The sequence below is a fragment of the Mesoplodon mirus genome, assembly GCF_964341445.2.
Source record: "Mesoplodon mirus genome assembly, chromosome: 5".
Classification (NCBI taxonomy): domain Eukaryota; kingdom Metazoa; phylum Chordata; class Mammalia; order Artiodactyla; family Ziphiidae; genus Mesoplodon; species Mesoplodon mirus.
Genome location: NC_138980.1, coordinates 107,350,093 through 107,376,219, shown reverse-complemented (window position 1 = coordinate 107,376,219; position 26,127 = coordinate 107,350,093). Strand labels below are relative to the sequence as shown.

At 38.3% G+C, this 26,127-nt stretch overlaps 1 protein-coding gene across 1 annotated transcript in view; it reads left to right on the top strand.

The window, feature by feature from the left end:
- FAM81B (family with sequence similarity 81 member B) overlaps nt 1-25,743 on the top strand; it is a 49,983-nt gene extending 24,240 nt beyond the window's left edge. Inside the window, exons 5-9 of the mRNA XM_082620963.1 lie at nt 7,725-7,854; nt 13,465-13,571; nt 21,650-21,785; nt 23,398-23,593; nt 25,454-25,743. Coding sequence (XP_082477089.1) covers nt 7,725-7,854; nt 13,465-13,571; nt 21,650-21,785; nt 23,398-23,593; nt 25,454-25,587 — 703 coding nt within the window. The 3' untranslated portion in view covers nt 25,588-25,743. The remainder of the gene's footprint in view (nt 1-7,724; nt 7,855-13,464; nt 13,572-21,649; nt 21,786-23,397; nt 23,594-25,453) is intronic.
- Nucleotides 25,744-26,127: the final 384 nt, after the last annotated feature.

The window sequence follows — 26,127 nt, the reverse complement described above, 5'->3', positions numbered from 1 at the left end:
CGGTGCATTAGGTCTCTAGACTTATGCAGCCATCACACGGTGCATTAGGTCTCTAGACTTATGCAGCCTACAGAACGGCCACTTTGTGCCCTTGACCGACGTCTCCCCGTTTCCCCCACCTCCTCACCCCTAATAACCACTGTTCTCCTCTCTGCTTCTATGTATTTGACTTTTTTTAGATTCCACATATAAATGAGATGATGCAGTTTTTTCCTCCTGTGTCTGGCTTTTTTCACTGAGCATAATATCCTCCAGGTTCATCCATGTTGTTGCAAACGGCAATGTCTCCTTTTCTGAGGCTGAAAATTTCAGAGTGTGTGTGTGTGTGTGTATCACAATTTCTTTATCTATTCATCCAAAGACACTTAGGTTGTTTCCATATCCTGGTTATTATGAATATTGCTGCAATGAACATGAAAGTACATATTTCTTCCAGGTATTCATTTCATTTCCTTTGGATATGTATCCAGAGGGGGGATTTCTGGATGATATGACAGTTCTGCTTTTAATTTTTAAAAGAACCTCCATACTGTTTTGTATAATGGCTATACCAATTTACATTCCTGTTAACAGTGTAGAAGGATTCCCTTTTCTCCACATCTGCACCAATACTTGTTACCTTTTATTTTTTTGATAATTCTCATCTTAACAGGTATGAGGTGATATGGTTTTGATTTGCATTTCCCTGATGATTAGTAATATAGAGCTCTTTTTCATGTACCTGTTGGCCATTTGTACGCCATCTTTGGACAAATATCTGTCCAGGTTTTTGCCCATTTTTTTAAATCATGTGACCATTTAAACCCCCCTCTTTGTTTTCTGTGGTCCCGAGGGACTCACAGATGAGCCCCATTGGGTCTCAGGGCTAGGTGATTTGGGAGCCAGTCTCTTGGGTGGCAGCTAGATGTATGGTCCACACCCTTTGCTCCCCATGGAGAATCGGATTTGGGGGTTCCCTCCCAGCAGTAAGGTGTTGCACCAGGGATGGGGCTTATGGCATGTGTGTGTCTCAACTTTTTCCACCCAGTTTGATGTGGGTATTAGTTACCTGATGTGTAGAAGTCTCTAAATCAGTTTCTGAATTTTACTCAGAGGGACTTGATCCACATTTTGCTGCTTATTTGGTGCAACTGAAGGAGGAGGGAAAAATCAAGAGCCCCCTATTCCTCCAACTTGCTCTCTGATTGCTTACGTACCTTCCCCTTTAATATGAAGCAGTGATTTTAGGACAAGGTCTTATTTTTCCTTGAAATGTCTCCCTTTTATGAAACTTTCTTAAATCTAGTGATTTGAGGCAGATTCTGGCTAAAAGCCATGAGATTTAAATTCACACTTCCATTTTTTCTTTTCCATATTTTTGCAGGCAAGCGACCCATGGACAAGCTGAGGCAGATTAATTACTTTTCTCCCAAATATATTGACCTTAATTCCAGTTAGTGTTCTGGCATAAGTGAAACTAAGTTGATTATTTTAATATAATTCCTAGCAAACCTTTTACTGCTTCATAAATCAAACTCAATATTTGATAACAACAATGTGCTTTGACTTTTATATCTTATTTTCCACTCCAATAAAGTGGCAGTTTAAAAGCAAATACTTCCAATGAGATGAGGTTCTTGAAGTTGTCTGGCCTGCTTTTGACACTCTGTACTGTATTTGATAGATTAGTCTCATGTGCAAAAAAGAAAAAGGCAGGTATGTAAAGGGCAACCATACAGACGGCTTACAATCTGTAGAAGCAGCCAGAGGAGGCCAACCCTCTATCCACACTTGACTATTTGGGACCTCAAGGCAGATCTGAAGATGAAAAATAAAAGTTGTGTTGATGTGGGATTAAAAGCATAAGTCATGTCCTTTGGAGAAAGAATAACAATACTATTTGGATACTGTCAACTTTTGAAAAGAGTGGGGACTTCTTGTTAAAGATATTTTTACTCAACTCCTCTCACTTGAGACATCTCAATGCCAGTAAAAATAAAGGGAAGAAAACAAAAAACTTTATCTTTACTGGAACATGGGAGTTGCCATAACCACAAACCACAAACAGAGCACACTTAGCAAATACTGAGATGTTTGGACTGATAGTGTTCTCCTTAGACCTTAAACATAATGATTTCCTCCAAATCAAGAGGCGTAATTCAGAAAGGCATAGACCAAATATTTTGAATATAACAATGTTACCTAGGGGATGGGGTGAGTCACAGGAGAGGTAGGAAACGTCCCTTGAGAGATTCAGGTCGGCAACACAGAAGAGCAGAGGGGGAAGAGCTGAAGATGCAATCATGTTATTTATCATCTGGGGCCTCCCTTCTTGCCACTTCATGCCTGAGAGAAACCAGCTGGGGTGCAACAGGCTGAGGAAGGAGAGGAGGCGATAACATCACATGAAAGAATCTATCAGGATGATTTGTTGTGAGATATACCAATCTGGTTTTTGAGGAGAAAATGGGGAGATGTGCCCTCTTCCCTGGGCCTAAAGAAACAACAGATTTGATAACAATAAGGCTGAGTAGAGGAAGTGATCTACTCTCCACCAAACACACACTAACTCACATATATACAATGGAATATTATTTGGCCATTAAAAAGGAATGAAACAAGGCCATTTGCAGCAACATGGATGGACCTAGAGATTGTCATGCTGAGTAAAGTAAGTCAGACAGAGAAAAATATCATATGATATTGCTTATATGTGGAATCTAGAAAAAGGTTACAAATGAATTTATCTACAAAACAGAAATAGAGTTACAGATGTAGAAAACAAACTCATGGGGCCTCCCTGGTGGCGCAGTGGTTGAGAGTCCGCCTGCCGATGCAGGGGATACGGGTTCGTGCCCCGGTCTGGGAGGATCCCATATGCCGCGGAGCGGCTGGGCCCGTGAGCCATGGCCGCTGGGCCTGCGCGTCCGGAGCCTGTGCTCCGCAACGGGAGAGGCCACAACAGTGAGAGGCCCGCATACAGCAAAAAGAAAAAAAAAAAAAAAGAAAACAAACTCATGGCTACCTGGCAGTAAGGGGGGCAGGGAGGGATAAACTGGGAGATTGGGACTGACATATACACACTAGTGTATATAAAATAGATAATAAGGACCTACGGCAGAGCACAGGGAACTCTAATCAATACTCTGTAGTGACCTATATGGAAAAAGAATCTAAAAAAGAGTGAAGATATGTATATGTATAACTGACTCAATTTGCTGTACACCTGAAACTAACACAACAGTGTAAATCAACTCTACTCCAATAAAAATTATTTAAAAATATATATATGTATATACTCTCACTCATAGGCCGATGGCCAGAATCTCAGGAAGATGTGAAAGTGGGACTTAGGAAGAATCTGGCCTGTGTGTGAAAACTACCACCACCGTCGATTGATCGACTGATTGATCGATAGGTAGGTAGGTAGATAAAAGTGTAAGACTGATGAATATATCTCATGACAGGAATTACCCAGAAAAACAGAGGAAGAGTTCAAATCAAAGTTCTCCTGGTTTCAAAGAAATTAAGAGCAAACGAAAGAGATAAAAGAAGATTGCTGATTGAACTGTCGCATGTCATTTTGCTCCTTCCAAAAGCCCCACTAAGTCTACAGTAAAAAAGAGTTTTCCCTTTAAAACATAAACCCACAAAGACAGGGGATATCAGCCTAGAAACACTGGAACCTAGAAGACAGATAGACTTGGGGAAACTGACTGAGCAGATGTAATGAGACCAGTTTTAAAGCTGTGGGATAAGCTGAGAATGACCTGGTTTTACACCACAGAACTCTCACAGGCTTAGGAGGGCGGGGCCAGGCACCTCTGACAGTGTGGGTGAAGGTGGGCTCTTGCCTCCTGGGACAGGAACTGAGAGAAGTAGGGAGAGGCAGAGCCAAGAACCACTGCAGTGTGTTATTAGCCTTCTTGTTATTATTGACTTTTAAACTATAAACATGTTTTACTTTTATAAGAATAAGAGATAAAAGGGTTCCCCCTGCAAAAGAGATTATCAAATAACAAAAGGAGATAGATAAACTGGAATTGCTCAGGGATAGGTGAAAGAAAACATTAAAATATTACAGGGATTCAATCTACTTTAGAAGTCCCCGAAAGAGGATACAAACAACTGAAAATGTTATTTTTTTTAAAAAGGCATGAGCAAACTGTACAAAGCAAAAATGCTTTTCCATATAAAAATGGTTAGAGAAATGATGTATAGGGAACACAACATAGACCTCATTCAACAGAGACATAAGAGGAGCTCCTAAAGAAGAAAAAGAACAAATTCTTCAGAAGAAAAAAATATTTATGGATATAAGAGAGAAAGCTTTCTTGAAACAAGAGATTTGAATCTGTAGATCAAAAGGAAAACTGCAACCCCAGAAAAATTTACATAAGAACAATTAAACCAAGACACCTGGTTGAAGTTATTGAATATCAAGGATAACGAATCAATAGAAGAAAAAAGAAAAACAAAAAAGAATCATTAGACATCTAGGTAGACAAAACAGATTACATAAAAGAATGAAAAAACATAGGCATCTCAGACTTATCCACCTCAAACTGTGCCAGATAAGAATGGAGCAATGTCTATCATGTTCTGAACAAAAGAAAAAGTGACCCAATAATGTCTTCTTAACCAAATTACCTTTCAAGTATAAGAGAACAGACAGACATTCTCAAGTATTCAAGAATGTAAAGATTCCAGTGCTTCCTGGATCCTTCTTTTGAAATTTGGATGACAAAATCTGGCCAACCAAGGAATAAATCAAAATAAGGGGGGACTTCCCTAGTGGGGCAGTGGTTAAGAATCCGCCTGCCAATGCACGGAACACAGGTTAGAGCCCTAGTCTGGGAAGATCCCACATGCTGTGGAGCAACTAAGCCCATGCGCTACAACTACTGAGCCTGCATGCCACAACTACTGAGCTCGTGTGCCACAACTACTGAAGCCCATGTGCCTACAGCTCATGCTTCTCAACAAGAGAAGCCACTGCAATGAGAAGCCTGAGCACCTCAACAAAGAGTAGCCCCCGCTCACTGCAACTAGAGAAAGCCCGCGGGCAACAAAGAACGAACGCAGCCAAAAAAAAAAAAAAATCAAAATAAGGATTTCAGTTAAGAAATCATAGTTTTAAAGGACTGTCATTGAACATAGAATCTAAATATAGAATGAAGATTCAATAAGAGTGGGAAATTTTGTTGCAGAACGCACTGTAAATGTCATAAAAACTTATTTTTAAAATGAAAAATATTAACAAAAACTGTTGAAAGAGCAAGGATATAAACATTTAGTTGCTCACTTTTTGGCATATGGCCAATAGATAATGTCTAAAGTTGAAATGGCAGTTGTAAAAAGTATAATGATTCCAATCTATGTTAGCTTTTTATAACTTCATTTTTTAGAAATATCTCTTGTAGTGAGGAGATATATATATATATATTTGAAGTTCATCAATTTCTTCATTTTTCACTATAGTTTCCTTTCCTTAGGTTAAATTAAAATTCAATGTAAGGTTTTTAACTAAAACTGGTACCTATAATCCTAATATTCTAAAATTAATTTATTATATTTCTATCTTTCTTTCCTCTCCATGTGTAATATATATACATATATATACATATAACCACACACCATATCTATATAATATGTGTATTTCATATAATGGTGAATGAAATAATAACCAAATATTAGCAATGACTATTTCTGAAAAGTGGAATTTGGGATGATGTTAACTCTCTTCTTTGTTCTTTTTTTTTGTATTATGTGTAATTTTTTTATAACAAGCATGTGTTATTTTAAAAGAAACAATAAAATCACTTCAAAGGAGAGAAAGAGAAACTTCCTTTTGAAATATGGAGTGCAGCTTTGAAAAACCACTGATCCTTGACTTCAACGTGTGGGGTTAAGCTGGTGAGGTGGGGTGAAAATGAAAAGGTGGCAACTCTCAACTGTTTATTTATTTGAGGAAATAAACAGTAGCTGCTGATCCCGTGTGGGTGCTCCCTCTGTGCCAGCCACTGGCTAAACATTTTGCATTCATTACCTCCTTCATCCTTCAATAACCCTAGGCAGGTCCACTCTTCAAGACAGCCACTTATGGTTTGGAAGGCTGAGCACACAACACTCCAGCAGACATTGTTCACATTGTCCCCCTCACCGTATGACTGGCACGCCCTGGAGTTGTGCAGGGGACAAATTGTGCAGCTACATGCAGTGACCTCAGCATCGTTACCCCCTTTTCTCAGATAAGGGAAACTGAAACTTAACAGACGTTAAGAAAAATTGTCCCACATCACAAACCTAGGAAGTAGTAGAAGCCAGACTCAAAGACGCGTCTATCTGACTAAATCCTCAACCACTAGCCTACAACGCACAGACCAGCAGTCCCTGAGCATGGGAGCAGGTGGCGCTGGGTGAGAGGCGGCAGGGAGAGGGGGCAGCAGCAACTACTCCCGTGTAGCCTGTGGGTGTCTTAATGTGAACTCACGTAAGAATATTCTAACCAACAGTAGAGGTTGTTCTGACAACAACAGGTTATATATACAAACGTGTGAAATGGCTTTCGCCCATGACTTTGGTGCTCCCATTTTTTATCAGAATACTTCCTAATTTTTCCTCCCAGCAGTCTCCCCACCCCTCACCATTTATCTGGTATCCCTTTCAAGAGGTTTCTCAGGAAAAGTAACCATCCTTAGCTCACCTTTGGCTCAACTTTGGCACCAAAAATCTTAAGAAAAAGAAATTCACTTCTAGAGCCTAAAAAATGTTAACAGTCATAAAACAATATTTATAGCACTTAGCATGACAATATGAAAATATAGTTCCTAATAAATATTCCTCGATGATATTGTCAAAACAGTTATCTTATAGAATGACAAACTTCAAAGTGATCTCTGGTGACTCATATACAAAAGACACAACACTACAGTGCTATCCATCCTGTCCTTCATGCAAATATGAGTGTATTGAAACTGGTAATACAGTATGTAACCTGTTCTCTCCCAAGGGAGGCTGTGAGTTGGGATAATGGGTGGGGTTCCCTGACATGCTGGGAAGATTGTTAATCTGAACTCCAACCCCATTTCACCAGGGTTCCTTCCTGGAAATACCAAATGCCACTTAATGGGCCAAAGCTCAATCCACACGTTAGTGTGGATTATTTTTGTCCTAACCTAAGACACCACTTGATTGACACCACTCAAGGAGCGGGAGTTTTCACTGGGGCTAAGAGAATGGACGTTGTCCTTTGAAGATGTGATGGAAGACTTTGGTGTCTTGGGACACTTCTTTTAGCCAAAGGAGAACTGACAGTCTGGGAGCCAAGGAAAGAGGCTAAAGGGAGGAAAGAGGATTCAGAAAACAATGTAGAAGAGGAAAAGTTTCAATTTTGCCTAACCATAGGCAGCAGGGAGTATACCCAAAATCTGTTGGAACTCCTATTACTGAATTAACATATCAGGCCAAAAATCTAAACTTTTACCCAATTTCCCCCAAAGTCTTCATCTACTCCAACTCAGTGCTTTGATTTGGGCCAATGTATCATGATCCAACCTGGTTTCTCTCCCTCTGGAAAAAAAGAGGAAGATGAGGCAGATTTCTGTATATGCTCCTACACCTGCCAACTCACTATTCAAAGAACTTTAGAACTTTTGCCATCAAATGAATGCACGGATCCTACTATAGTATTAAAAATGGTATAAGCCTATCAATCTCACAACCAATTTTCATCTTGCCACTAGATGTGATTCCAGCATCATGAAGCTTTCTGGAGACATTCACTTCATCAGGCACAAGCACCGGCAACTCGAAAAAACAATTCAAGAGCTCACGTCCGCCCTAGAAACTGTTTCTAAAAACTTGGATATGAAGGTAACTGAAAATATTTGGAACTCTTACGTGTTACTGCAGGAAGCAAGATCATTATAGCTTATCAAAAAGTTCAGTCAAGAGGTAATTGCTCAAAAGAACTCTTTTCCTCCAAAAGGTTTAAATACGACAGCTCATGTATATACACCATGAGCACTGCCAGGGTAATCAACAAATATTGAAGGAGTGCCTCCGATGTTCCCAAACAGCCGCCCCTTGTAAGCATATGCTACTTGATTCTACTGTTGCCATTATTTCCTTACTCTCTGGGTTCTTCTCAAAGGCTGTGTAACTAGAGAGAATAAGCAAAGGAATTTCCCACGGAAGCTATTAAAGGTTCAGCATTAATGTTAGTTAATCACGTTACATCCCTGCAATGGGTTATGTCTCTTACAAAATAATACACAAGTCCTTTGGCCTGGATTTTAAAGGCCATCTCTACATTGGCCCCTGCTTTTCTCTACAGCTCACCCTCATGCTTCCTGGCTCACCCTTTAGACCCAGTGACACTGAGCTACCTGTAGGTAGGTCCCACTCACTCCAAGATACTGCACTGCATCCATGTTCTCTGTGTTCTTTTTGCCTGAAATATCTCCCCCTTTTCACCTTCCCAGGAAATGGTTTATTGAAAGGAGCCAATGCAAACTCTTCCACGCCCCACTTTGTCACGTACTTTATGTGAGACAAACACATCTCTGAAGTCATTTGGGCAGAACAAAGTGGAAATCCTTTGGGAATTGCGGGAGATGAAATCTTGCTGTTTATTTGTTCATGGAGCCAGCTTATCAAGAGTGGAAGGTGCACAGGGGCACACAGTTTACTCCAGTCCCACCAGGCTTGTCCATCTTCCTACAAACCCATCTCATTAGTCCTAATAGTTTTTGGGTTGATTCCCTCAGTTTTTCAAGATAATCTTATCAACAACAAATCATAACAGTTTTATCTCTAGTTTTCTGGTAAAACTTCATGACTTTTTTCTTAAGGCCTTGACCAGAACTCCCGGAACAGTGTTACATAAAAGAGGTCAAAGAAGGCAGCTTATCTTGTTCCTGATTACACTGGAAATGTCTTTGTTGTTTGTTGCTGGCTACTGGTCTGATATATTTTTATCAGACTTATTAAGGAAGTATTAAGTAAGTATCCATCAATTAAGGAAGTATCCATCAATCCTACTTTACTTAGTTTTTATTAGAACTGAACATTTAATTTTATAAAACACCTTTTGGACATTAACAAATGCCTAACTCAGCATGGTTATGTTTTGGTTTGGGTTTCAGTTTGTTAGCTTATTTATTTCTTCGGCCTTCTAATGTGCTATGTCAAAACATTTCTCAATGCTGAAACATTCTGTAATTTCTATAACGAAAGCTATACAGTCTTTGTAATAATTCAGTATTTAATTTTGCATCTAACTTCAAAGGTGATATTAGACTCTAGTTTCCCTCTCCTTAGTTTTTCTAAGATAATACATACATATGATTCAAAATCAAAACTATATGAGAAAATACACCCCAAGAATTTTCACTCCCACTTCTGTCACCAGTTATCACAACCATTCATGCCCCTCACAGGTAAAAATTTTTATTAGTCTGTTGTGAATCCTTTCAGTATGCCTTTAAAAAGATAGAAGCAAATACAAATATATATTCTTTTTTCCTTTTTACACAAAACATATATGTATTACTATGCACCTGTTTGTTTTTATAACTAAACAAACATATCCTAGAGATCCACCCTATCAATACATAGTTTCCTCATTCTTTTTCACAACTGTGTACTCTTCCTCTGTGTATAATGGCTCATTTAACCAGTCTCTCATAGATGAACATTTGGATTCTTTTCACTAATTTGCCCTTTCAAACATTGCTGCAATGTATAATCTTGCACTTATGTTATTTAGTGTGTCTGTAGGTATGTCTGTAGAATAAATACCCAGAAGTGGGATTGCTGGGCCAAAGGTACCTGTGTTTGTTATTTTGAAAGATCTTGCTCTTTGCAGGGCTTTTACCACATTGCATATCCACCGACAATATATAAAATGTCCTATATCCCCATTGCCTCAACAATGAGTGTTTGACTTTTGAATTTTGCCCTTTTTTAAAGGAAAAAGATAGCATCTCTGTATTTAATTAGCCTTTCTTATTACATCTTTTCATATATTCAAGAATTATTTGTATTTCTTTTCCAGTGAGCTGTCTGTTCATATCTTTTACCCATTTCTCTATTGGGTTATTTTTCTTTTCAATTTCTAGGAGCTCTTTATATGTTAGGGAGATGATATGAGCTGCAAATACATTTTTCCAGTGTGTTGTCTTTTGACTTTTGATATGCATATGTTCTCTATTTGTAGCCAAATTTATCAGTCTTTTTTTGTGTATGTAGCTTCTGGAATTTTAAGTCACATTTAGACGGAGCTTCCCCACACAAAGGCTTGAAAGAATTGCTCATATTTTCTTCAAGCACTTTCATGGCTTTATTATTTATATTTAAATTCTTGATCCACTTGGAGTTTTCCCTAGAATAGGATGTGTCTTAATTATTATTTTAATTATTGAGACCTTGTAGTATTTTTACTATCTGGTAGGGCTAGTCCCTTCCACTGCTTTCCTTTTTTCCTTTTCCTGGTGATAATTGTTTATTTGTTTTTGCATATGATTTTAAAATCAGCCTGTCTAGTTCCAGCAAACAAATCAACAAATAACTCTGCCTTAAGTGCTATTGAAATCATGTTAAATTTATAAATTAGTTTTAGAACTGATATAGTCATAATGCTGAGTGTTTTATCCAAGAACACAGCATACTTCCTGTTTGTTGAGGTTCACTTTTATATCCTTCAGGAGTGGTTTCAAATTTTCCTCATGTAGGTTAGGCAACACCTTAAATGTATTTTGAGATTTTGTCATCTTATTTTTTAGTTTACTGTAATGGGGGTTTCATTATATCTTCTAACTAGTTGTTAGTTGTGTGTTATAAAGGCTGTATTAATTTTATACTTCAGTGAATTCTCTTGATTATAATAATTTTCAGTTGGTTTTGGTTTTTCCAGGCACATAATCATATGATTTTTTAACAATAATAATTTGACCTCATCTTTTTCCATTTTATACATATAATTTCTCTTTTTTCTAATTGTTTTGAATAATAATTCTGGTGCAAGATTAAATAGTAATGCAGCGATAGTGGACATCTTGGTCTTGTTCCTGACTTTAACAGAAATGTTCCCAGTGTCTCTCCTGTGATGGAAGAAGTAAGTTTTCTCAATAAGTCTGTTTAATATGCAATTGTTCCTATTTTACTAAGGTTTTGAAAATCAAGAAAGATTATGAAAATAAATTAGTCTTGTAGATATAATGTACAGCATAATGACTATAGTTAACAATACTGTATTGTGTATTTGAGAGTTGCTAAGAGAGTGGATCTTCAAAGTTCTCATCACAAGAAAAAAAATTGTATGGTAATGGATGTTAAGTTATTGTGGTGCTCATTTTATAGTATATACATATATCAAATCATGCTCTACAACTAAATCTAACACAAAGTTAAATGTCAATCATATCTCAGTTTTAAAAAGTAATTATGAATTATGTTAAATAACTTTTTAGCATTTGTGCAAATAATGTCAGTTTTCTCCTATACTAGCATAATTATTTGTATTAATAAATTTCCTATTATTAAACCATCCTTACTTTAAAAATAGAATCAGTTGCACTTGATAATGATGTGTTTTTCTATTGGGCTGCTGAACACTATTTGCTGATATTTTATTTAAGAATTTTGCATCAATGTTTACAAATGAGATTAGTCTCCAGGGGCATTTTTTTGTGCACTCTTTTTCAGATTTTGGAATCAATGTTGCACTGATTTAAGATAATTTGGAAATTTCTCTTCTTTTTCTATGCTCTGTAACAGTTTAAAGAGCATTATAATTATCTATTCATTAAGGATTTGGTAGCTTTACTTCTGAAAGTGTCAGGGCCTGATGATTTGGTGGGAAAGGGATGGTGATGGGTTTTGAGCACAGCAGTCAAGGCCCTTGGCCATAATATGCTCTTTATTGTAGGTGACTTGAGAGGCACATTTTCATGTGAAACACTGGGGAATTAAACAATAGAATTTTAAAAGATTTTTTTACTCAAATGGTTAGATTCTTCTTTCTTTATACTTTTCTTATTAATTTCTAGTTTAAATGCAGTGTAGTTAGTTGCTTTTCCTGCTTTTTGGAATAATTTGAGAGTTTCTTTGTAGTCACATGTGTACTTAGTTGTAAATGCTCAGTGGGCACTGGGAAAGAATGAGTGTTTTCTGTTTGCAAGTTTGATTGTTTGGCATGTAAATGTATAAATAAACTATATTTGTCCTATCTTTTTATATACTTATTTATATTTTACTTATTTGACCAGTAAGTCAAGAGAAGTCATTTAAAATCTGTAATATATTGTCTCTGTTAGTTTATCCTTGTAAATCTACAACTGCTCAATATATAAGGTAAAGTTTCGAAACTATTTTTCACTGTGTATTTTAAAAAGAATGATTTTTACCGATAAAATGATCATCTTTGTTCCCTTTTATGTATTTTGCCTTGAATAACATTTTATGTAATGATGTTGCTCTGCCTGCTTTCTTTTCCTTTGCTTTGGCCATGCTTAATTTGCTCATGCTTCATTGTTAACAATTCTGCTTTTGAGTGTACTTTCTATAAGTAGCCTGTTTTACGTGTATCTCGTATAAATAACCAATTGTGTGCTGTTGGTTGCCCACCCAACATTTACCTATTCAAATCCTTCCATTATTCACCTCTTTCTTTTCTAAGAGAACTTGGATTTTAAGTACCCACTCACCCCCACATGACCATCTCTTTCAGCAGTTGAGTTTGGCCAAAAGCAATCATGTCGTTTCATTCCCCTTGACAGCAATTACTTTTGACATGATTATGGGCTGCATAATCATGCATCTATTTACCCATCCAGTCCTTTTACCTAAAGAACTTCTTCAATGCTTCCAGCAATGTGGAAGGAGCTTTTACCCTAACTTCCAAACATGAGCTTGTTTTTTCCTGTGTTTAAAATGCCATAAGTCATTTCACTTGGGATTTACTTGTGCTCATGTCAGAATCCTACCTGGAAATTCCTGAGGCCTGACCTTAGGCCACTCAGGTGTTTTCCTTGCAGAGCCCAATTGTGCATTTAAGCATTTATTCAATAGCGTTTGGTGAGCATCTACCATTGGTCATCTAATGCACACTGAGGATACAGTGGTGATACAGGATAGAGTGGCTTACATTGTAACTGGGGAGACAGAAAGTAAAGAAATAATCAAATAAACAAATTGATAAGCTAATGTCAATAGCAGGTTTTTGTCACATCATCAGGTAATCTATTATCAGAAAGAATATTATAGACAGCAGAATGGAACACTCCCCTATTGTTTTTTCCCTGAAGATAGTGCTATAACTGTTGAATCGTACCTTTGAAAAAAATAATTTTCAAATGCAGACATGCTTTAGGCTCAAAGCTGGGCTTTTCTTCTGGGTTCCTTTAGGAATAAAGTATAATTAACGTAAGTGCTAGTGGTTTTGTTCACACACAAAAAAACTCCCTTTTGTACTTTCATTAGGTAATGCAGCTCTTAGGAAAGATAGAGGCTTCCAGTTCCGAGCAAATCTCAAATTTAAAGATGGTCCAAGGGGATTATCACCAAGAAATGAACCTTTTGGAGTTCAAGTAAGTGAATGGAAGATTTTTAATTGTTTAATGCATTCCAAAGGGTTTTGCTTAATGAAAGCATTGGCATTAAATAAAATTCTATCCCAGGAATTTGAACCTGTCCAAGGATTAAAGCAACAAACTGATACAGAGAATATTTTACACTAAAGTAATTTATACAATATTCTTAATTTTTAAATATATATATTAATTTGTCATTCTCTTTTCTTGTATAATATCTCAACTAAAATGATACTTTCTGATAGAGTATAATTTTAACTTATCAATTGTACATTAAAATGCCTCAATGTAAAGCACTATTGAACATACACTGATTCCACAAGATTATCAAATAATTTTTTAAAAACTTTGATTCACAAGCTTTTTAAAAATTTCTTCTAAGACCCTCTCCTTAGTTATTTACAGTATCCCTATTTTTTAATACTGGTCTCTATCCTACATTACACTGAGTTTTCCCCTGTACAATGGAGAGAGCAACTAAGGAGACAAGATGCCACAAACATTCAGATTACTGGCCTCCTTATCCTCAAATCCTCCTTTCTTATTTAAATGACCACCATTTCCTGACACCATGGTTCAGGCAAAGGGAAATTCTAGGCACTTAGCTGATACCACCTTACTGCCCTTTCCATTCTTGTTCTTTCTCCTCTCTGTCCCACATCGCTTGAGTTTAATGCCTTGGTCAAATCGTATTCTGAGTAAACTCTTTCTCCGTTTTACCCCATCTCTATCATATTTCATTAAATCTAAGTGCCATTGACTATAAGATACACCATTACATTCTTGTACCTCTAAGACATGAAGCTAACAATTAAACCGTAGCATGCTATCATTTTATGACACCTCCCAATTTCAGAGATGTTAAGTTAGGAAAAACGTGTGTCTTAGAAATTGATGAACAACAGTAGTCATCACTAAAACTCAGAGAAGTAGGTGTCTTGGGTAAACAGAAAATAACTACTTTCTTCATACTCTAAGAAAGCAGGCCTGGGCTTCCCTGGTGGCGCAGTGGTTGAGAGTCTGCCTGCCGATGCCGGGGACACAGGTTCGTGCCCCGATCCCGGAAGATCCCACATGCCGCGGAGCGGCTGGGCCCGCGAGCCATGGCCGCGGAGCCTGTGCGTCCGGAGCCTGTGCTCCGCAACGGGAGAGGCCACAGCAGTGAGAGGCCCGCGTACAGCAAAAAAAAAAAAGCAGGCCTAAGTTCTTAAATTCTAGCACAATGAGGGTGCTCAGTAAATATCTGTGTCATGATTGATCTAATCCCTTAACTTAGAATTAAGATAGAGAAAAGTGTCCAAAGGAGAAACAGAAAAGTAAACTGTTTCTAGAAGGGATTTTATTGGGGGAGGAAAGGGACTTATAATCTGGAGTGGAAGACTGGCTTAAAGGGATCAAAAATATTAAATAGAAAAGAGGGGAAAAGGAAATGTTTGGGATCTAGGGCTGACTGCTTCACGGCAGGTGCTGCATACTTTTTCCACCTGCAGTCCTGTGGGAAATCGGCTTACAGATGAATCATCTAAATAGTTAAATCTGAATCTGGACACTTTTGTAACAGTAAAAACTGGAATCTTTCTCTCACTTGAAATAATGAAGTCTTAAAATGTCATTAGTATTACAGTAGGTAGTAGTGAATTTATAAACAAGATTTTTTTCCCCCCAGGCAAACACTTATAAGCTCTAGTAATTCAATTACACAATTGACTCTTTTTTTATTTAAAATTTCTCCACCGATTTTTTAAATTAAAAAGTAATATGCATTCATCGTAACAAATAAAATAAGGCAAAGATGAAAATAGAGGTCACCATTCAAGCTTCATAATGTAACCAATGCTAACACCAGAGGTGTATCCTTCCTCACTTTCCCCCTCGTTAATATAAATATGTAACAGAAAAGGGAGATTTTATGTATATACATATATAATATATATAACATACATTATATACAAAGACAGAACATGGGTTTTTAAAATAAATCCTATACACATTACTCAATAATTTGTTTTTTTCCAGGACATCTTGGATATCTCTCTCTAGATCAGTGAATATTTTTCTAGCATTATTTTTCACAGCTGCATAATATTTTAACTTACAGATATGTCATCATTAATTCACTTATTTATCTTATTGATAATTCTAGTTTATAGCTACCACAAACAAAAATTATTGTGTGCATATCCTTAAATTTCCTTAGATATAGGTGCTTTTATTTCTACAGGCAAGATTCTTAGGTCAGAGTTTATGTTTTTATTAATTTTTTTTTTTTTTTTTTTTTTTTTTTTTTTTTTTTTTTTTTTTTTGCTGTACGCGGGCCTCTCACTGTTGTGGCCTCTCCCGTTGCGGAGCACAGGCTCCGGACGCACAGGCTTAGCAGCCATGGCTCACGGGCCCAGCCGCTCCGCGGCACATGGGATCCTCCCAGACCGGGGCACGAACCCGTATCCCCTGCATCGGCAGGCGGACTCTCAACCACTGCGCCACCAGGGAGGCCCCCTGTTTTTATTAATTTTTATAAATTTCTTTCTAAAAATGTTGTAGCAATTTACTCACACCAGCAATGCATGAGAAGACCTTTCTGTAATTCTCATCCACAATGGATATTCTTCTTCATATTTGCCAATTAAAGGATAAAAAATAGCATCTCTTGTTTTCATTTGCATTCCCTTCACCCTTTGAATTTCCTTTTCTGTGAATTGCCCATTCTTACCATTTATCTTCATCACTTTCTTATCAATTGGTAGGATTCCTTCACATTAGGGATATTAACCCTTTGACTGAGCTAGGTATTGCAAAGTATTTTGCTCAAAGAGAAAGTAAGGCAGGTAGGGCTCTTTTTTTTTTTTTTTTTTTTTTCTTCTTTTCAATCAGAGCACTTCTCAAAGCAAAGTGGATGGGGTATAGAATTTGCTTTACTTTTTTAAGAAACAACTCTTTCTGAACAAAGGGATTAAACGCTTTTGATAAAATTAAAGTGTAAGTTTAACTGAGCAACTTTCCCATTTAGAAACTTTAACAAATTCAAGTTTAATGGTCAACTGAACATATTTTATATTGAACTTAAAAGCCACAATACTGTCTTGGGGTTTTCTAGTGAATCTTTGGGACTTTGGCACTGATCGCTAGACTTGACAAAGGAAATGCACAGGCTGTGCATCTGGACCCCTGCACTGAGCCTTCTCTTTCCAGAAGGGCCTTAGTCAGATGTTCAGCTAAGTAATGTCCTAAGCTGACAACTGAGTGCTTATAGAGCAAGAGTCTCAGCCATAATGAACTATGACTGTCTTTCAGCAAGGGGTGGGCAGGGCAGCACCGACCAGTCACTCCCTGAATAGCTCTTGTTGCTGATGCCGTTCAGTTGATAGTGATTTATAAGAAAAAGCATTTGGTCAATGAAGCAAATGCATAGAGTCAAACCTTACCACACAGCTTTGAAAATGCTACCACAGTAGAAAGTGGACCAGAGCAAGGACCTGTCTCATTTATCTTTGTATCCTCCACACCCAGCACATTCAGACACAAATAGAAGCCAGTGAATGAATGTATGTTTAGAGCACCTATAATATGGAAGTTGTGTTTTGGAATATCCAAAGACATAATCATGGCCATATACAGCGGGGGGAGAAAACACATAAATAAGTGACAAGCTCATAACAGGTAAAGTAAAAGTTGAGATGGTGTTAAATGAGATATATGAGTAGGCAGAAATAATAAATATTCATTGCCATTTTAAAATTCCTGCCAATCCCTAAGTGCTCAAGATGTGCAGGTACACCCAGCTCTGCAGTCTGGGTCTTATCTTTAAAAACAAGGAAACTTACAGAAATTTAACAATTTACCCAAAGTCACACAGCTAGAAAGTGTCTGACTCCAAATCTCAGGTTATTTTTGTCAGTTTGTGATGTATCCATCTCATAATTCCACCTACTGTAGTAAACTAACCGTGCTACAGAAATTTAGGGAAGGGAAAAATCACATGTGCTCAAAACTATGATGGTATGAGGTTATAAAGGTACTGATATTTAAACTCAAGTACAATTCAGAATGAACAATTAACAAAAGTCTTCGTATCAGAGTGGAGTCGGAATTGCTTTTTAATTAGTCTCACTAATTAGAAATCACAGAACATTGAGAAGAAATTAATTTAAGATATATTGGTATAAACTTAGTAGAAAAAAAAGTTTCTTGAAATTTATTTCTTGCTTCTGACATGAAACTAAGACTCTTAGACTCAATCTCTAAAGAAGCAATAGTACCAAGTCTAAAGTCCTATATGATTACAAAAAATGAAAACATCTTCTGTGTTTACAGCCCATCAAAGAGCACTAAATCTTTTTATATTCCCATTTGGTTAGAGCCACCATCTGAATTCTTGAGAGCCTGGTAATAGTAACAGTTTCCAAGAATTCAAAATGTTCACGTCTTCTAAAAAAGTTCATGCAACAGATTGTTGAATGCAAGACAACTGGGTTTGAGACATAAGTGAACTGGTAAAACTAGCCCAGGATGGAGCTATGTCATCATTTATGTATGTCATCCAGAACCAGGGAGGTCACTGGAATATTTGTTCCAAGCCCCATACTCTGCCCTCACCATTCACTCTCGCCACAGCTCTCTACCCTGGGCTCTGGTTATATCTATAGAGCCCCGTTAAATTTTCTTTTAGTTTTCTGTAACTTTCTCCCTTATAATTGAACTTGGTGTACATTTTAACTTGATTCCATTAGTATGAAAAATTTTTTAAAAACCAGCCTTTATCTCACATTTATCCTAGTGAGGTCTCTGGTTATAATTTAAAAGTCTGACTTGTGTTTTGAGGAAAAAGGAAAGAAAAAGCTACCTATCAATCTATCTACCTATCCATCTATCTACCTAGCTACCTATCTGTATCTAACTATATCTGACTGAAGTGCTCCCATAACCACTTGTATAGGAGATTTGGGAACTAAAATGTGAGCGTCATACTAGATAAATTCATCCTATTGAGATTTTACCTGTATGTTAAAATTAACATACAGTTAACACAGTAACTGTATGTTATAATTAACAGAAAAATAATTCTTACATGGTAAATCATGTCCACTATGTTAGGAAAAAGTCTAAAGAGAGACAAAGATTTACATAAACCTCTATTTTTATCCTTTATACCTTTCAAGGAGAATGCTTTTTAAATAATGCTTTCCAGATGTATATGTATGACTGATCCACTTTGTTATAAAGCAGAAACTAATAAAAAAATAAATAATGCTTTCATATTTTAATAAACTACCAGCAGAAGAATCTGACTTCTGATTGTTATCAGGAAAGTGAGACTCCAATTGCAGGCAAAACCTTGTAATAAGAGGGTCATAAGAAGTAATTCAGTCTTTATGGTTTAATTTCAGAGTTTCAATTACTGCCATGTCCTTCTAGAGACATTACCTGGGTACATTTAATGGTTCCTTGATTTTCAGAGGGATTTTAATATTTTATCAGTGATGAGAGTAAATGCTCTCATTTATTTACACAGTGAAGGTGAGCACTGAAGGACGGATTCTTGATTGTAAAGCCACCTCTTAGTTATCTGGAGATTTACTGTCCCCCTTAACCATCACTATTAATTAATTCTTCCACCAGAGACCAGGGAAGATGAAAATCAAAGATTAGGTCTCTAAATAGCTTGACAAGTCTATGATTTGTTATTTGTGAACGGCCCTAATAAAAGGTATTCAATGAAAAATAATAAATCATTTATTCAACCTCTACTTAACTGAGCACTTTCTATATTCCAGGCATTAGTCACAGCCATGAACAAAGCAAAATCCTTGCTTTCATGTGCTAGTGGAGAAGATATATATATATAATATATATATCACATGATGATGAGCATTTTGGAGAAAAATAAAGAAGGGTAAAGGAAGAGGGAGTGTCAGGTTGGACAAAGTTTTTTTAATGTTGTCAAAAACAAGAAAAGCTTCCGTGATAAGGTGGTGCTTGAATATAAATCTGAATGAAATTAGGGCAGGAGCCATTGTATATTCTAAAGAAGAATGTTCCAGATAGAGGTAACAGTTGGCTAAAAAGAAGTTGTCCACCTATCAGCTGGGGGCTTATTTGTCTAAGATCCAACACCTGTTGTTAGCCAGTAGCACAAGTGTTTAAAAATCACGATTAGACTAAGAACAGGAAGAGTAACCAACTACATCTTCTTCAATGTTGAGATACTCATCTGCATCAGGTATGCTTTCTAGGTGAAAAATGAAGATGGGAATTTAACTATCATACTACAACAAATGTAAGTATTGGAAAAGTAACTACCTTTCCATTCCTTGATTTCATCATCCAAATCCGAGTTTCTCAACCTTGGCACTATTAGCATTTGGGCTGGATAATTCTTAGTTGTGGAGCTGCCCTGTGCACTGTAGGATGTTTAGCAGCATCCTGGCCTCTACCCACCACAGGTCAGTGGCACCTCCTATTTGTGACAACCAAAAATGTCTGCAGACATTGCAGAGTGACCCAGAGTCTAAATAAAAATGGAAGTGGCCTCACATAACTTGTCTTTTCCAACTATTAGACCAAACACTTTTTCAGGAGAGCTAAAGAAGCGTATACATGCAGTATATGTCCAGCATGCCTTAGGCAATTTCCAGTGATAAATATCACAAGCTAAATTAGCCGCATGTAACTTTTCCTGATCATTAGAGTAAATTATTTCAAGTCACCCCACATTGTAAGGGAGTCCTGAATATTTTCAACAACAAACAACATGCATTGTTCCTGCCAATCTAATATTTAGCCTAGTCTAAAAGGGAGTCTGAAATTAACCTCTTACCAAGAGCAAGTCACAAGCAGAAAACATATACAGAAACAAATTGCCAGTCCCCCTCCCACCTCTTCTCAATCCCATATTTCTCAGTCATTTCAGATGAGGATTCTCCTCTCAAACTCTCAACCACTCCACAGTGAATTTTCAAATTGCTGATACATGATTCCAATCATTTTAATCTCTGTAATACCATCTACCTCTGTTGAAAATCCTTCGTTCTCTGTTATTTAACACTCCTAGGGTGCATCAACTTGATGCCAGCGATTCCTTCCTGCACACCTCGGTAGTTCTGATTTTGCCTCACACGAGTAACTCAGCATCTCTTTAAGTCCCCCCAACACCCCCAAAAGAATCCACTCACAGAGATCCATTGGTGACCATGGGGACTTTACTGAAGATTTTGCCTAAAGCAGAGATGACAGCCAAGAAGTGTCTCCCTTGGACACTCTGCTTCCCCAGATTCCTTTTGGGGCTCTCTTCTTTCTCCCCTCCCCACTTCTCCCTCTGACTGTTCTCTCCTTTACTAGACAATGCAAGTCCTCCCTGGCCCAGCTCCTCCTTAGCCTCATAATGGCCCTTGCAGAGCAAAGATTCGGCAAACTACCGCCCTTAGCCAGTCTTCCCATAGCTAAGAATGGATTTTACACTTTCTAATCATTTTTTTAAAGAAAAGAAAATTATACTTCATGACATGTGAATATTATATGAAATTTAAATTTCAGTGTACATAAAGTTTGATTAGACCACAGCCATGCTCATTGTTTCTTTATAAACAAGCCAGGCTAATTTGTGTCATCTGTGGCTGCTTTCCTGCACTGGCAGTGGAGGGGTTTCAAAAGAGACTACATGGCCTGAAAAGCCTGAACTATTTACTATCTAACCCTTACAGAAAAAGCGTGCTAACCTCTACCATAGAGTAACACCATGCCAAGTGACTTGTCAAAGTAATTTTTCCACACACACTCACTATGCCCTGGGCCCCGAGAAGAAGCCTGCGTGGATGACACAGGCCTTTCTGCGTGCGCGTGCTCCTGCCACTGTGTGGACTTGCATTTCGGGTTGTGCAGATGGGTGTCGTCAGCAGGTGGGCTGAACGCCAGCTTGGGGCAGGGACCCAGCATGCGCTCCCTCACCCCCCCATCACCCCATAAGTGCTTGCTGGGCACATAGACCCTCATCATCTGAAAAAACTGCAGACTTTTCAATAAATTTTGGTTTTAGGTTTAAATTTACTTATTAAAATAGAACAAACCACTTTTCCCCCTAGATTTAATGCCCTTTCAACTAGCCTATATGAGGAAATGGAGAAGCATCAAAAATGGACAGAAAACGAGTCCATCAGATGTGAACAAGACCACCTTGGCCATGTAAATCAGTGTCTGAAGCTCCTGCAGGAGAAACTGGTAAGGGATTGTGTTGCTCATGAAGTTAACAGCCGCACGGCCACTGTCTAGATGTGAGCCACGAGTCAGTCTTGAAAGCCACACTTAAAAATTCATAGTGACCCTCCCTGCGCCAGTCACTGATTTCTTAGCACTGGAATAGGAATCCAGAGGCCTGCCTTCTGGTCCTGTTTGCTACTCTCAAGCTCTGTGAACCCACACTTCTCAGAACGGGCTCTACGTGTACCAGAATAACCCAAAGAGAGTTTTTAAAAGTACAGATTCCTGGTCCCAACCCAGAGCTGAAGCATCAGACCCTCCAGGGCCTTCCCTGGGAATCTGTGCTCCCAGACAAGCTCCCTGGGTGACGCTTAGATACAATAAAGCCTGAAAACAGCCTTAAACAAGTCGTTTTACCTCTCCGGAGATCCTTTGGTAGATCAAAGGTTTATCAAAACTCCTTTTCCAGGTCCGACTTCGTAGAGACACCCCCAAGCTTTGCGGTGAGGTGACCGGGACATACAGGAGACCTATCGCAGGCTCCCTTCTCCCACGCCAGCCAGCACGCTGCTGAGCCCTGATGGCAGGGCAGCACAGGGCCATGAGTGTCACCAGTGGCTGCCAGTCTTGCAGATGATTCAGATAAGATGTTTCTGGAACTTCAGTAGAGGGGCTTTACGCAGCCAGTAAACGACGCTCCAGTTACCCCACCTGAGTTTGTTAAAACTGATAGAAGCAGGAGTCCAAGAGAGGGAGGTAAACGTTACAGCTTTCTCACTGACAGGCTGTTGAAGTATGTGTGGTCAGATCTGCAGCCAAGTGGGCCTGCTGGTCCTGCTCCGGATTTGGGCAGACTCCTCCACCAGTTCTAGGCAGCCCTAGGTGACCACAGGGTCATCTGCAGGAAGAAGCCGCCCATCACAAGGAAGAGAGAGACTGGAATCCACCGTTCTTCAGGCAGGTGGGACCAAAGAGGATCAAAGGGGCCAAGTCAGCCTCAGGCCCTGCTGGTAAATTGCCTGCACAGGGGCCAGGAGAAGCAAAGAAGCTAATTAGCTTCAGGCTGCCTCTACAGCCCCCAACCTGCTGCCCATTAGAATCACCTGGGGAGCTTTTAAATGCCATCAATTCCCCGGCTCCATCACAGACCAATTAAATCAAAATTGTGGAGGTGGGGAGGTGCTGGTAGGGGAGTTATGGGCCAGGTGATTCTAATAGACAGCAGGGTTAAGAGAAGCACTTCTACCTGAAGCCTGTCCACGAAGAGACAGGCAGCTTGAGAGAATAAGGACGTCTAACACACAAGCATGTCCAAGGAGCTCTGGTCAAGCAGTATCTAAAACGCCTTCCTTGGCTACACTTCTTTAAACGCTAAAATTCCAAATCCTCAGGCATTTCATAAAGACCACAGCCCTTTCTTTTCTCCCATAGCATGTAGAATTCCAGAAACTACAAATGAACAAGGCCAAACAAAGGCCAAACTTCCGCTTGTGAATAGCTTTAGATACAAGGGAACTTGGTTTGAAATCTCATGTTTAGCACAGAAATCCAAACTTGTTAAAAAGCATTCTCTAAGCTGAAAGTCAAATCCACAAAGGTGTTCTCAAGCTTTATCACATGATATCTTTTGTAGGATATGTCTGAAAAAAAAATGGAAGAAAAATTACTGACGCTTTCAAGCAAATTAGAGAATTTCATTAACAGGCAGAAACAGGAAGCAGATCTAAACAAAGTAAAGCATATAGAAAATAAACTGTCCAAAAAGATGAACCAACTGGAAAAGCACATCTGGGCTGAATTAGAGAAAATGCAGACTGAATATCAATCAGGTGAGCAGATACCTTTGATTAAGTAAAGAACATCAGTCCTTTCTTATCCAGTCCCTCAGGGTTTTCTACTTTGAGCTAATGGCCAGGGAGCAATCTTGTCATTAGCGAAGTGACATCCTTTGTATTTAATCCATCTTTCCTAAATATCCCATAGAATGTCAGCATACCACCAGAAGGTGGGTAAATATGTAGATTCCCTTTCTCATTCACACTTGGCAGTGTCACAGGCTTGCCATTACTGTGAGATTTCTTTTTTTTTTTTAACCAAGATCATAGAATCATAAAACTGTTAGACTTGGAAAGTCTTTGGAGATCATCAAGACCTGATTTGTGGGTATATCATGAATTAGGAGCCTAAATCAAATGTCCCTCATTGAACTGCAGGTAATGAGCCTGGATAGTTGTCAAACTGGAGACCTGACCTTTAGAAGTAAGAAAGAGAGATGAATGAACAAAGCCCAGTATAATGACTGCTTTTCTTCTTAAAGAGGCTAATGGCAGCAGTGCCAAGCTGAGCTAACATCAAAGAGGATTAATTTGAAACGCTCATCTAATTTGTCAAAGGGAAGGACGGGGGTTGGAGAGGGTGGGGGGACAGGTGCTGTGGAGCAACCATCTGTCCTGAGCCACAATTCTGAGAGAATTACCAGGAATCAGAAGGTTCCTTTATGGGAGACAGCCCCAACATTCTCTGTCCTCTAGATCTCAGAAAAATTCATGGAAATGGTCCTGTATGGAGATGCCTTGGAGGTGTCGTAGAAAGATATGGTCTCAATCAGCCAGATGTTCCAAGCATATAAGGAACATTTCCTGCCTAGAAATCAGACCCTCACCACCCTTCCCCACCAACTTCCACCACCAAATCAAAAGAATGAATTATCTGGCCAGGAATCCTGCCCCAAACTTAACTGACCATTCTTTCAGGGCCCTGCTTGCTCCTTAGCTATCAGAAGTTGAATTTACTCATTCCAGTACAACCCCAGGATGAACTGAGGATCAATTTGCAATCTACATGTTTCTGCGTTTTACTAAGTGTGAGTTTAGCAAATGAGGATTCCCAACTAATGGTTTGCTCTTTTATGCCTTTAATAAAAATGTGTTGAGAAATGACTCTGTGAAAGCCTCCAGTGAATAAGATATGGGCTGTACCCTACGAAGCTTGAGATCTGGTAGGCTGTGGTCATGAATGGCTAGACTTGCATAAGAGAGATACAAAGTGCTGGGGCCAGGGCCAGGGGAGCAGCCAGCGAGGGACCATTCCTTAGGTCCTTCAAACAGGTTGCTTTCAGAGAAGGTTTAAAATCTCATCTGTGGCCTTTACCTTCAATTTGGTAACAAGAATAAAAAAAGAGATCATCCAAATTTCTTGTCAAAGTGTATAGAAAGAAGATATTTTAAATTTCTCTCTTGAAATATAGAATTATTTCATTATGCACTATATTGGGATGGAGGGGAAGGACAGGAATTGACTTTTCACAATGAAGTCAGATATAAGTTGAAACACTGTTGCGAATGCATCTTCATGACATACAAGAAATAAATTATTGTACATTTTAGACTGGTCTTAATGGAATTTAATATGCTTTGAATTAAACAATGATCAATTATGGCAGGACTGCTTATTAGCAACTTTTGTTAAAACGTTTAAAAGTTCCAATGCGGGACTTCCCTGGTGGTCCAGTGGTTAAGACTCTGTGCTTCCAATGCAGGGGGCACGGGTTTGATCCCTGGTCGGGGAGCTAAGATCCCACGTGCTGCATGGCTCGGCCAAGTAAAAAAAATAAAAATTAAAAAAAAATTAAAAAATAGTTCTAATGCATTGTTTAGTTTCAGTATACTTATTTTCATATCTTCTTCTAGGATTTAAATCGATTCATGACTCTCTCAACTCCCTCCAACGAATACAGAAAACAAAGATGGATTTAGAGAAATATAAAGTACAGAAAGACCTAAAGAAATTGCAGCATAAGATAGTGGAACTCCAGGAAGTATAAACTTTCCAGTCATCTTCCTTTTCACCGGCCAGTGGAGTGGTTTGTTGGCAAAAGTTGGGAAGAAGAAAGCTAGTATCTCTGGGATGTTTACTGCTTCTATTTCTTACCACCTTTTTAAGGAGATGAATGTACCAGGAATCCCAATAAAGCAAAGAAGCTTTATTATGTCTTCGTTAATTTATTAGTGAAAAATTAAGGAATTTCTTTCCATACATGCGTTTTATACTTTTATTTGCCCACAAATCTGAATGTTGTACATAAATGAGTGAAGTAGGCGTAATATGTGAAGTGAAGTGGTGTAATATATTAAAGAATGGTGGAAACTGTGGAAAATTGGAGACCACTTACCTGTCTAAAAATAATAGCAACTATGCAGTTCCAGTCCTTTATTTACATGCATAAAATCCATTATTGCCAAAAATTTTATTTTTCAAAAGAAAACAGAAATCTGATTTTATATGAAACCATTTAGAAGCATTAGCAACTAGTGTAAAATAGTTCTTAAACTGTGAGGAAATGTCTGTAGGGCAGATACAGTCA